This window comes from Thalassophryne amazonica, chromosome 10, assembly GCF_902500255.1.
Source record: "Thalassophryne amazonica chromosome 10, fThaAma1.1, whole genome shotgun sequence".
NCBI lineage: Eukaryota > Metazoa > Chordata > Actinopteri > Batrachoidiformes > Batrachoididae > Thalassophryne > Thalassophryne amazonica.
The window spans coordinates 72,866,131-72,879,794 of record NC_047112.1 but is presented as its reverse complement, the minus strand read 5'-3'; the positions used below and the strand labels follow the sequence as shown (position 1 = coordinate 72,879,794).

Genomic DNA, 13,664 nt, shown 5'->3' with positions numbered 1-13,664 from the left:
ACACAATCTATGGTTCCAAAGATATATTTTGTAATTCAGTGGTAGTTTTGTTTACATTTGTTTCAGGAATTTTTACATATCATTCTCATACCAATATCAAAAGAATGAGGCACACAAATCTCAAACCCTTTCTTACTGTAAATCCAGGACAAAGAGGCACAAAGTACACAGTAAGTTTCACTGGCAGTTTCCTTATTTTTTTCCCAACCCCACATTGTTTCAGTAACTAATATCCTTCCCTCATCTGTGCACCTGTGGGGTCATAAATGAGGAGTTGTCAGGTGCATTGCTGGTGGACTGTTATCATGAGGAAATAGAAAATCTCACTGCTGTGTTCACATCTAAATAACAATGTGCCTGTTGCCCGTGCACCTGCTTCTTAAACAAAAAATGAGGGGCGACTCTGATTGGTTTACATCGCGTTATGCTCAAAACACACGGTGACTAACACAAGCCACCTTGCACCTGACTTCACACCCAGGTTACACACCGTGTCGACAGCAAAGTGGAGTTGGCCACACCCCCTAATGCATTTGCACAATACGTTGTTGACTTTGCACCATAGATTGTCAAGATAGTCATTTATATTTTCATGTCTTTATTGGTAAACCTAAACTGTTACTGCATGTAAATGCTTCACAGCTAAAATGTCCTGTCCCTTTGTGGCGCCTTACACCTCCACAAAATCTGCCTTGAATGGTTTCTTTGGATCCCTCTATCATGAGCTGGTGATGAAGAAGAGTAACGTGTCTGTTTCAATATGCACACTGGGGCTCATCGATACTGAAAATGCCATGAAGAAAGTCAGGTTAGTCAATCATACATGTGATTCCAAGATCAAACTAATCCATGTTTGCATTTGTATTGATACATCACACATTCTTGTGACTTTTTAATGTTATTCACACAAATTGTGTTTTCTGTGCCCTAGGGGATCTGTTAACATGCCAGCCTACCCGGCCTCAGAAGCAGCCATGAACATCATCATTACAGGAGCTCAGAGACAACCGCAGCTCTTCTACCCCTGGTTTACTAGAGTTTTGATTCTCTGCAATGATTGGTTTCCTTCTGTCGCAAGTTATTTAATGGGAAACTCCTTCAACTCCAGCCCATGAAAAAGAGCCACCCGGGGCACGGATTACTCATTCACTTCATGGATATTGGTATTGTTGAGTTTGTTGGATGAACAAACAACAATACCAATATCCATATGACACATGACTGCCAGATTACAGATTTTGTGGCCATTTAAATTTAACATTGAATACCCCATTTAACGTATATTGCACAATATATCTTTATCCAACGTGCCCCAATCACTCTCACATTTGAAAGTGAGGTACAGACTGACACTCACTATCACCTGACAAAGCTTGATCTGGATCTGATCCGGATTGTGGATTTTGTGGCCATTTAAATTTAACATTGAAAACCCCGTTTAATGTATATTTGATATTATATCTTGATCAAACAGGCCCCAAGCACACTCATATTTGAAGTGAGGAGTAGAATGACACTACCTATCACCTGACAAAGTTTGATCTGGATCTGATCTGGATTATGGATTTTGTGGACATTTGAATTTAATGTTGAAAAGCCCATTTGATGTACATTTTGCATTATATCTCAATCAAAAGTGCCTGAATCACTCTCATTTGTGCCAGTGAGGTGCAAACTGGCACTCTCAATGAATAGAATAAGTTTGATCTGCATTGACCCGTATGTCACATTTAGCAGATATTTTAATCTTTTTAACATTGAAAAGCCCTTTTGATCTAGATTTTTTAAGACATTGTAGCTTATGAAAAGCCACTTCTAACAGGACTTTCACCTTGAAAATAATTTTTTCCAAAGTAAAACTTTGTGGAATTGGGAACTAGTGTCAGCAGAGATTTGCGCTGTATGAGCGCAGTGCTCTAGTTTTAAAAGTTTTCTTTTTTTCAGATTTTTTTGTGATTTGCAGAACAGCTCTTTGTTTTTAATTGTTTTTTAAATTCTACATTGTGAAATATATCACAGCTGGTCTGCTCTGTGTCAGCCTGATCCTGTCAGATCTCAGACTCTAAGCAGAGCAGGATCTGGTTAGTACTTGGATGGGAGACTTCCTTGGAAGACCAGCAGCTGTGTGTGTTTCTCCTAATAAAACTGAAGTTGCGTCAGAAGGACATCCGGCATAAAACTTGTGCCAATTACTAATGCGGATCTGGCTGTATCCGCTATGGTGACCCCGAACAGAACCGGGAGCAGCCGAATGGAAAACAACAACATTGTGAACTATATTCTTGACTGCTTCTTTAACTTTTGATACTGTAACATCTGTTTCCTCTCAAGGATCAAACAAGTCTTCAATTCACTGAGATACAGTGGTGTGTTTTAAATAGTGAACAGATTGTAAAATCGTACAACTGGATTAGCAGAGCCAATACAAAGCACTCTGTGTCCTCTGGAACCAAATCTGCTGCAGCCTCGGGCCGCTGAGAATCAAGTGAGAATCATGAGGCTGGAAATTTAAAAGCAGTGTTGTATAATTTCCTCATCCTCTAGCTGAAAGTTTACCTGCCACAAAATGTATTGATTTGTATTCAGGTCAGTCTCAGTTTTGTCACATTGAAGGGGAATGAAACCCTGTGTCACAGTCTTAACAAAATTCCTAAAAATGTTGTGAATCCATTCATTTTTGCATCAGATTTTGTCTATTGTGTAACATCTGTGCTAAAATATTAGTTGTGCTGATTTTATTAAAAAAATATGATGTTGCATCACAGCCTGTCAGCCTGTCACAAAACATGAAATCTCCTAAAATGTATCCATTTACCCCATCACTCAAAGTCCAACCAATGAGCTGTGTTCATTTTTACCCAAAGCCAAAATATGGCCATCGGGTATTATGAAGCCATTGCGTCAGTCTGTGCTCACCATAAGATTCATAGGGAACATTCTTGGGACACAGACTTTGGACAAGTTCAAAGATGGCGAACCTTGACCTATTCTAAGAGGTCAAAAGGTCAAATTCAGTTTCCTATTTTTATGCTCACACAGCCAAGGGTATTTTATCATTGCGTTATATTTACAAAATACAGTCAGCTGACATCAAACCAGCCATAAGGCATCTGCTGGTATAAACATAATGTGGTTCTTCAATCCGGGTAGCTCCTTCTAGAAGCTCTGCGACTTTGTTTACAGGGACCTCAAGTGTCAAGTGCAGATTTGTCCTTAAACTGTATGAAAAATTCTACACAAAGTCATGTGTGTGTCAACATATACACACAGCGCTAACCATGCACAACATCTAGTGTCAAAGTTTACAAAAGACATTTGTGTGAACTAAACAGCAACTTTTGTTCCAGCATTTAAATAAAAATCAAAACGGAAGAAAACTTTGCTTTTTGTCTGTTACTACAACGCACAAAGAAAATAGTTTCCTTCTTAACATTTTATATTAAAACTGGGCTCATGTTATTTTTTTCTGGTCAAATTAGGAAAGATTTTATCTTCCTAAGGATGGTAGAGTGGTGACATCACAGGAGAGCAAAGGATTGTGGGATCACTCTCAGGATAAATAATTGTCTATGTATGCTTTTAATTGGAAAGCATTATGGTCGGTGTTGTGGTGAGCATGTTAAAACTATGTCCATAAGGCTAGCATCTCATGGAGCGGCCAAAGGTGACGAACATTGCGATTTTTAGATTCAGCAACTTTGTTGGTGAAAATCAGAGTTGGCCTCTGTCATTAACAGCATTTAGCGACAATTCGTAACATGAGCGTAACATGCATATTTGCGAAAGTGTTTGCAAATAACAATGGGTGAACATTAGAGACTATTAGCATATGCTAGCAACCGTGTTTGCAACCATTTGCCACTGTTTGGTAACATTTGGGCCCCTAACTAACTCCTATGTAAAGATGAAGCCCAACGTGTTGCTGTGTTTGACGAACAATGGCTTTGTGTGGCTGCTGCAAAACAGAAGGAAAGAAGAAGAAAAACATGCTTGAACATGTTCAAAATTTATTTGCGGCAAGAAATACTGTTTGTGGCCTTAAAAACTGTTTGCAAACTGTTTTTGCAACCTTTTATGATCCCTGATGAAAGCCAAACTCCGGAATGTTCGGCACCATTCATCATTCCGTGACATATGGACTTGAATGATTTTGTTGGTGGGGTTCAAAATGGAGAGGTTATTGCCACCTAGTGGCACATTTATTTCTATATGATATGTCTTGTCTCTTGGTGCGCTCACACAAGCACTTTGATCTCAGTCGCACAAAAGTTGATTTTCTTTGCTGTCTGTAAGCCGTTATTGTGGTGAAGATCACAAGCAACAAGCAGATGATTTGTTTCCATTCTTGGTTAATTGAGGTCCTTTTTGAATGCATGTGATCATGAACGTGCACGAGCATGTGCTGTAGGACGTGTGGGATTTGTCAACAGCGATACTTACTGATACGTGTATGAACTCAAACTGCAAACTGTTTCCTTTGAACCTGAAACTTTAGTCCTTAATTTCCAGCTCTTTTCTAAAATAATTCTTCAAGAGGTTCATAAAACCTGACAACTCTCAGCTTTACCACCAACTTACACTGGATGAACAATCCAAGAAATCTGCTGTAATAAAAACACACTGACAGGAGTGTAAATTGGCACTCACAGACACAAAGTCACAAGGGATACACAGGACTGATTAAAAGGACAGAAAATGCATGAACAGGCTTAGCAGGACACGCCCCCAATGTAAAAAAAAATACTAAATAAATGATCATTCTTTAAAGCAGCTCTTTTTGTCATTTAAAAGTGTCTTAATCTCCCTGTTTTAGAAAAAAAAGGGGGTATTTTGCCTTTCCCGGAACAAGTTTGCATTTATTTGGTCTGAATTTCATTTGTTAAATATTCAAATGCTTTCAAATATTAAGGAAATTGGATCTTTATTCACAGAGTTATGAATTTTTGAAAATTTGTTCAATGTTAAAGATAGGGATTGACCTATGACCTTGAAAAGTGAATCAGTTCTTGCCTGTCAGGATACTTTCTGGATTCACTGTATAACATCATGTTTAGAGCTTCTTCCATTTGTTCCTCTTTATATTTCTACATTTATTATTTCATTCATTTTGCTTAATATTTTCACATTTGTTTCTTTTTCACATGATTTTTTTACCCTGTAAAATGCTGCCTAAAACCTCTCTTCACCACACTGCACAGTTGCCTGCAGACACTCACATAGACCTCCATCGACAAACTACTGCATCTGATTACAGACAAAATAAATAAATAAATATTGACTCCAGAGGAGCTTCTTTTTTTTTTTTTTTTTTTTGCACCCATTTTCAAAACAGTTTTTTGCTCTTACGTGGTTTTGTGTTTTCTATGAATGTCCACGTGAGGGCAGTAGTGTAAAATTAAAGCCATTGTGGACGTTTGTTATTTGTTCAGGCTACAAGACACTCCAACAGATTAACACACACACATACATATATATATATATATATATATATATATATATATATATATATATATATATATATATATATATATATATATATATATACAGTAGTGTTCAGAATAATAGTAGTGCTATGTGACTAAAAAGATTAATCCAGGTTTTGAGTATATTTCTTATTGTTACATGGGAAACAAGGTACCAGTAGATTCAATAGATTCTCACAAATCCAACAAGACCAAGCATTCATGATATGCACACTCTCAAGGCTATGAAATTGGGCTATTTAGTAAAAAAAAAAAAAAGCAGAAAAGGGGGTGTTCACAATAATAGTAGTGTGGCATTCAGTCAGTGAGTTTGTCAATTCTGTGGAACAAACAGGTGTGAATCAGGTGTCCCGTATTTAAGGATGAAGCCAGCACCTGTTGAAGATGCTTTTCTCTTTGAAAACCTGAGGAAAATGGGACGTTCAAGACATTGTTCAGAAGAACAGCGTAGTTTGATAAAAAAGTTGATTGGAGAGGGGAAAACTTATACGCAGGTGCAAAAAATTATAGGCTGTTCATCTACAATGATCTCCAATGCTTTAAAATGGACAAAAAAAAAAAAAAAAAAAACAGATGCATGGAAGAAAATGGAAAACAACCATCAAAATGGATAGAAGAATAACCAGAATGGCAAAGGCTCACCCATTGATCAGCTCCAGGATGATCAAAGACAGTCTGGAGTTACCTGTAAGTGCTGTGACAGTTAGAAGATGCCTGTGTGAAGCTAATTTATTTGCAAGAATCCTCCGCAAAGTCCCTCTGTTAAATAAAAGATGTGCAGAAGAGGTTACAATTTGCCAAAGAACACATCAACTGGCCTAAAGAGAAATGGAGGAATATTTTGTGGACTGATGAGAGTAAAATTGTTCTTTTTGGATCCAAGGGCTGCAGACAGTTTGTGAGACGACCCCCAAACTCTGAATTCAAGCCACAGTTCACAGTGAAGACAGTGAAGCATGGTGGTGCAAGCATCATGATATGGGCATGTTTCTCCTACTATGGTGTTGGGCCTATATATCACATACCAGGTATCATGGATCAGTTTGGATATGTCAAACTACTTGAAGAGGTCATGTTGCCTTATGCTGAAGAGGACATGCCCTTGAAATGGGTGTTTCAACAAGACAATGACCCCAAGCACACTAGTAAACGAGCAAAATATTGGTTCCAAATCAACAAAATTAATGCCTCGCAAATGTGAAGAAATCATGAAAAACTGTGGTTATACAACTAAATACTAGTTTAGTGATTCACAGGATTGCTAAAAAAGCAGTTTGAACATAATAGTTTTGAGTTTGTAGCGTCAACAGCAGATGCTACTATTATTGTGAACACCCCCTTTTCTACTTTTTTTTACTAATAGCCCAATTTCATAGCCTTAAGAGTGTGCATATCATGAATGCTTGGTCTTGTTGGATTTTTGAGAATCTACTGGTACCTTGTTTCCCATGTAACAATAAGAAATATACTCAAAACCTGGATTAATCTTTTTAGTCACATAGCACTACTATTATTCTGAACACTACTGTATACGAGGGCTGTCCATAAAGTATAGGTCCTTTTTATTTTTTTCAAAAACTATATGGATTTCATTCATATGTTTTTACGTCAGACATGCATGAACCCTCGTGCGCATGCGTGAGTTTTTCCACGCCTGTCGGTGACGTCATTCGCCTGTGAGCACTCATTGTGGGAGGAGTCGTCCAGCCCCTCGTCGGAATTCCTTTGTCTGAGAAGTTGCTGAGAGACTGGCGCTTTGTTTGATCAAAATTTTTTCTAAACCTGTGAGACACATCGAAGTGGACATGGTTCGAAAAATTAAGCTGGTTTTCAGTGAAAATTTTAACGGCTGATGAGAGATTTTGAGGTGATACTGTCGCTTTAAGGACTTCCCACGGTGCGAGACGTCGCACTGCGCTCTCAGGCGGCGTCATCAGCCTGTTTCAAGCTGAAAACCTCCACATTTCAGGCTCTATTGATCCAGGACGTCGTGAGAGAACAGAGAAGTTTCAGAAGAAGTCGGTTTCAGCATTTTATCCGGATATTCCACTGTTAAAGGAGATTTTTTTAATGAAAGACGTGCGGACGGGTCTGCGCGTCGGGACGCAGCCGGCGTGGAGCGGCGGCACAGGAAAAACACCTCCGTGTTGATAACCATTTGTAAAATCCAGGCGGCTTTTGATGGCTTTCAGTGGAGTGAGTATATGAGAAATTGTTTAACAGCTGGACATGTTCCAACTTGTCCTTAAGGCTTCCAACGGAGGTGTTTTTCCTGTGGCGGAGCGTCGCGGCGGCTGCGTCCCGACGCGCGGACCCGTCCGCACGTCTTTCATTAAAAAAAATCTCCTTTAACAGTGGAATATCCGGATAAAATGCTGAAACCGACTTCTTCTGAAACTTCTCTGTTCTCTCACGACGTCCTGGATCAATAGAGCCTGAAATCTGGAGGTTTTCAGCTTGAAACAGGCTGATGACGCCGCCTGAGAGCGCTGCACGACGTCTCGCACTGTGGGAAGTCCTTAAAGCGACAGTGTCACCTCAAAATCTCTCATCAGCCGTTAAAATTTTCACTGAAAACCAGCTTAATTTTTCGAACCGTGTCCACTTCGATGTGTCTCACAGGTTTAGAAAAAATTTTGATCAAACAAAGCGCCAGTCTCTCAGCAACTTCTCAGACAAAGGAATTCCGACGAGGGGCTGGACGACTCCTCCCACAAGGAGTGCTCACAGGCGAATGACGTCACCGACAGGCGTGGAAAAACTCACGCATGCGCACGAGGGTTCAAGCATGTCTGACGTAAAAACATATGAATGAAATCCATATAGTTTTTGAAAAAAATAAAAAGGACCTATACTTTATGGACAGACCTCGTGTATATATATATATATATATATATATATGTAATGGCCCACTCCTGTCCAAATGAGACCTTGGAATTGTCAAAGTATGTATGTTTGGTTGACACACATACTTCGACATGCAGGGAGTGACACCAGCTTTTGAGCACTGCAGTAGTAGTAGTAGTAGTAGTAGTTGCTGTGTCTTCTTAATGCAGCTTTAGTCACGCCCTAACAGTTCTCTGGAATAGGTGGGAGGTGAGATATCTGTATATTTGCTTTCGTGTGTGCCTGACTGCCCTCCACCTTGCCACAGTGGGGTAGCAGACTCCCCCGAGTTGCTCTTTGTTCGTCATCTCTAAAGGCATTGTGGGCTTCCTGTGAAGGTGCAGCTCCATCCGTCCTGGTGGCCTTTGTCTGCTGTAATGCACCCTGCAGGTTGGACCCAGCTGGCACAGCAATTTGCTTCTATATACCAGGAGTGACGCATCAACCTTCAACCACTGAAGAAGTCTTGCTCTGCTCACTGTTTATTAAAATAAATAAAAAAAAGTTCAGATATTTCCTGGTTGGACATGAATGTCAGTTATAAAGGTTTGGTATCTTGTGCTCTTTTTGTTTGTGATGATGTGTTGATATTCCTGAAGAAGCCATTCAATGCTGTTTTTGTCCACTTTTGTGAGATTCCTCTGCAGATGGTGTGGAAAAAAAATCTCTCCCCTCCTCTCACTCTGATCCGTTTCTCTGTCCCGCACATGCAGGCGCAAATATGTTGGGGCCTCCTGAAGAGAATAGCAGGCACGACCTCTGAGAACAGCTCCAAACACCTGCAACAGATTAGTGCTCCTAATGCAGAGCAATAAATCCTCTCACCCCTCTCGAGCATCTCCAACTCCACCGTGCACGGAACACACACCGTATAAACACCAAGACCTTGACAGTGCAGCCTTCTTCATGCCGTTGTTGTTGTCTCGGCTTTTACACTGGGCTCTCTGTCAAGCTCAAAGTTTTTCAAGTTCAAAAATTCAAGGCTGTGAATGAAACATGAAAAGTGGCACACTTTCAGATTTTGGCAAATATTTAAACTGATGTATGTGGCAAGACTCATTCTTAACAGAATCCAGTGCCTGCTGTGTGCTGCTCAGGGAGCAGAGCAGTCAAAATGTCAGTCATCACAGTTATATAATGGAATGGAGCAGAGAAGGATTTTCATACAACAAAAGTGATCTATGCTTTTATCTTCCATGTGCCTTCTGACAAAAAGTAGCTAAAATTTCACCTTTTTACGAAAATCCATCACTGTGCCACTCTGCCACCAAAACTGGATGGAGGTTCCAAATGTATGCCTGTTTGTCTTCCAGTTATCAGTCAGAAACCAAGTCCCGAGTTAGTTTTACACTGGTGATTTTACTGTGTAGAGCAGAATTTTGTCTTTAAACCAAACTGAGTGACGGATCCAGGAGAATGTGGTCGTGTCCCTACGTCATCATGCACAAGTCTTAATTTATGATTCTTTCTTGTCCTGCTTGCTTGAGCACAAAGAACACTGGTGCACGACTCTTCATCAACTCTTGATGGTTACTATGGTCATTATTGAAGGAATGGCCTTGGTGTGCACACACACATCCTGCTCTCACTCTGTGTGTGTGTGTGTGAGTTACGAGAGTGTGCCTGTGTAATTTCTCACGTTGCCCACAAACTGTTTGGCCAAGTGATGCAAATGGGACTCTGGAGTCTCTTGTGCAAAGGTGAAAAGATGAATTAAGCGTGACGTATGCACCGCAGTAGCTAAACCACAGCTGTGTTCACATTACAGCCTGAAAGTGGCCTGATTATTATTTTTTCCCCCCACACACGGTTGATATGCTCCTTTTATATCATTTCTCTAGAAATGTTGTTAAATCTGGCATTTTTCTGAAGAACCAGTTCTCAGTACGACTTTTTTGTGTAAATTAATGACAGTTCATATTAATGCTTTTAAGTAGCCTACATTTAGCACTTGTAGAAGTTTATTTGATCGTTCAAGAAACCTACCTTTTCATCCCTACCTTTTCTCTCAAAAATTCTTGAAAGGGTAGTTGTAAAACAGCTAACTGATCATCTGCAGAGGAATGGTCTATTTGAAGAGTTTCAGTCAGGTTTTTAGAATTCATCATAGTACAGAAACAGCATTAGTGAAGGTTACTATGATCTTCTTATGGCCTCAGACAGTGGACTCATGTCTGTGCTTGTTCTGTTAGACCTCAGTGCTGCTTTTGATACTGTTGACCATAAAATTTTATTACAGAGATTAGAGCATGCCAAAGGTATTAAAGGCACTGCGCTGCAGTGGTTTGAATCATATTTATCTAATAGATTACAATTTGTTCATGTAAATGGGGAATCTTCTTCACAGACTAAGGTTAATTATGGAGTTCCACAAGGTTCTGTGCTAGGACCAATTTTATTCACTTTATACATGCTTCCCTTAGGCAGTATTATTAGACGGCATTCCTTAAATTTTCATTGTTACGCAGATGATACCCAGCTTTATCTATCCATGAAGCCAGAGGACACACACCAATTAGCTAAACTGCAGGATTGTCTTACAGACATAAAGACATGGATGACCTCTAATTTCCTGCTTTTAAACTCAGATAAAACTGAAGTTATTGTACTTGGCCCCACAAATCTTAGAAACATGGTGTCTAACCAGATCCTTACTCTGGATGGCATTACCCTGACCTCTAGTAATACTGTGAGAAATCTTGGAGTCATTTTTGATCAGGATATGTCATTCAAAGCGCATATTAAACAAATATGTAGGACTGCTTTTTTGCATTTACGCAATATCTCTAAAATTAGAAAGGTCTTGTCTCAGAGTGATGCTGAAAAACTAATTCATGCATTTATTTCCTCTAGGCTGGACTATTGTAATTCATTATTATCAGGTTGTCCTAAAAGTTCCCTGAAAAGCCTTCAGTTAAGTTGAGTACTAACGGGGACTAGAAGGAGAGAGCATATCTCACCCATATTGGCCTCTCTTCATTGGCTTCCTGTTAATTCTAGAATAGAATTTAAAATTCTTCTTCTTACTTATAAGGTTTTGAATAATCAGGTCCCATCTTATCTTAGGGACCTCATAGTACCATATCACCCCAATAGAGCGCTTCGCTCTCAGACTGCAGGCTTACTTGTAGTTCCTAGGGTTTGTAAGAGTAGAATGGGAGGCAGAGCCTTCAGCTTTCAGGCTCCTCTCCTCTGGAACCAGCTCCCAATTCGGATCAGGGAGACAGACACCCTCTCTACTTTTAAGATTAGGCTTAAAACTTTCCTTTTTGCTAAAGCTTACAGTTAGGGCTGGATCAGGTGACCCTGAACCATCCCTTAGTTATGCTGCTATAGACTTAGACTGCTAGGGGGTTCCCATGATGCACTGAGTGTTTCTTTCTCTTTTTGCTCTGTATGCACCACTCTGCATTTAATCATTAGTGATCGATCTCTGCTCCCCTCCACAGCATGTCTTTTTCCTGGTTCTCTCCCTCAGCCCCAACCAGTCCCAGCAGAAGACTGCCCCTCCCTGAGCCTGGTTCTGCTGGTGGTTTCTTCCTGTTAAAAGGGACTTTTTCCTTCCCACTGTCGCCAAGTGCTTGCTCACAGGGGGTCGTTTTGACCGTTGGGGTTTTTACGTAATTATTGTATGGCCTTGCCTTACAATATAAAGCGCCTTGGGGCAACTGTCTGTTGTGATTTGGCGCTATATAAATAAAATTGATTGATTGATCCCCACCCCCAGATATAGCTAACTGAATCATAAATCTAAAGGGGCATCGATCCCTTGGCCCACCCATGTGGTGTCCTTTTTTTTTTACAGGTATATCATGTGGATTAGATGTTGCAACCAAGCGTTCAGCTTCAGTGTGCTCAGATAAGGCCCACCGTCAAAACAAAAAAGTTGCAGTTCCTTAAGGCTGGCTCCAAAATTCCATATTAAAATGCCCAACTTTTTCTCAATGTTTCTCTGAGAAGCCTATTTGAATTTGATACGAACTGTGTATGATTTATCACCCCTATTTTTTCTTGCATCTCATGAGGGCTGATTTACGAGTATAGGGTAGATTTTTGTTATAATATTATACAAATAATGGATGTTAAGGAGTCCAACATAGAGAAATATTGGATGAAGAAAAGTTATATTGGACCAGGCTTAGCCATCAATTGTTATGTTCTCCAACCCCTCCCAAATTAAACAAACAACAAAGAGTCAAGTAAATTACATAAATTTATTTTGCTGTGAACAGCATATGATTGATTCTGATGTGATGAATGTTTCTAAAATGTCAGTAGCGTGCTTGTCTACCTTCTTAGTGTTTTTGGCATCCTTGGAGTTCAATATTTCCAACAGTTCCTCCTCTGTGAACTCAGCAAACCTCGCTGGCAGACGATTTTCTGCTGTTGTTGACATGTTTGTTGCCATTTTTTCAACCAGCGTCTGTCAGATAGTTCCTGACTTTCGTATGCCGCGCTCTGATTGGCTAGCTGTTGGCAGTAAGCTCTAATGCTATTGGTCAGTGGGAACTGATCCAATATAACTTTTGGTCCTAGCCTTTTTGGATCCTTTTGGATCCAACATAACTTTCTGGCGCCAAGCATGGCAAAATACAGGTAAATGATGAACAGAAAGGCTAATCTGTGATTGGTTATTGCAATCTGAGTAGAGAACATAATATAATAAATGCGATAATGCGCACTACGAGCGCGGTGCTCTGGTAACAACTAAAGTTGACCAGAAAAAACAAAACAAAATATGATATATGCTGGACTCATCCAGTCTGCAGTGAAATAAAATTCAAAGTAAATGTAAGAATCACTGTGGGGGTTTTTTTTCTTCTTTTTTGCATTTTCCACATCATCCCACCTTTTCTCATTTAGAGTGGGAGAAAAGAATGTTAATCATGCTGAAAAAGGAGCCTGTGTGTGACCTCCGAAAAGTTTTCACAAAACAATCTATGATGACAAAAGCCGAGGGAGTGGGAGAGACGGAGGAGGGACAGGAGGAAAATCTATGAAAGGGAACGTTGGTGCGGATAAAAAAAAAACAACTGTGGGAGTGAGAGATGATGGAGGTGGCCCTGTGACCCCTGACCTTCTTCCTCCCATGTCCATTCAGAGCAGCACAATGCTTAAACACCTGTGTCCTTTCAGTGTGGCACTGTTATTATTTACATCAGTCAGTGGGCGAGAAAAACGCAAAACAGAAAAAAGCTGGCGCTGCTGCGAAGCAGAGGGCATCATACTCTTGCAACCCCCCCAGACAGCCTCTGTCTCTGTAATTATTTCACATATTTTCAAACGTAACCTAAC

At 40.0% G+C, this 13,664-nt stretch overlaps 1 protein-coding gene across 1 annotated transcript in view; it reads left to right on the top strand.

Annotated features, from left to right (window-relative positions):
- Nucleotides 1-13,664, top strand: part of LOC117518971 (hydroxysteroid 11-beta-dehydrogenase 1-like protein) — a 34,859-nt gene that overhangs the window by 8,790 nt on the left and 12,405 nt on the right. Inside the window, exons 5-9 of the mRNA XM_034180260.1 lie at nucleotides 643-808; nucleotides 932-1,135; nucleotides 3,915-3,918; nucleotides 7,747-7,757; nucleotides 9,352-9,354. Coding sequence (XP_034036151.1) covers nucleotides 643-808; nucleotides 932-1,115 — 350 coding nt within the window. The 3' untranslated portion in view covers nucleotides 1,116-1,135; nucleotides 3,915-3,918; nucleotides 7,747-7,757; nucleotides 9,352-9,354. The remainder of the gene's footprint in view (nucleotides 1-642; nucleotides 809-931; nucleotides 1,136-3,914; nucleotides 3,919-7,746; nucleotides 7,758-9,351; nucleotides 9,355-13,664) is intronic.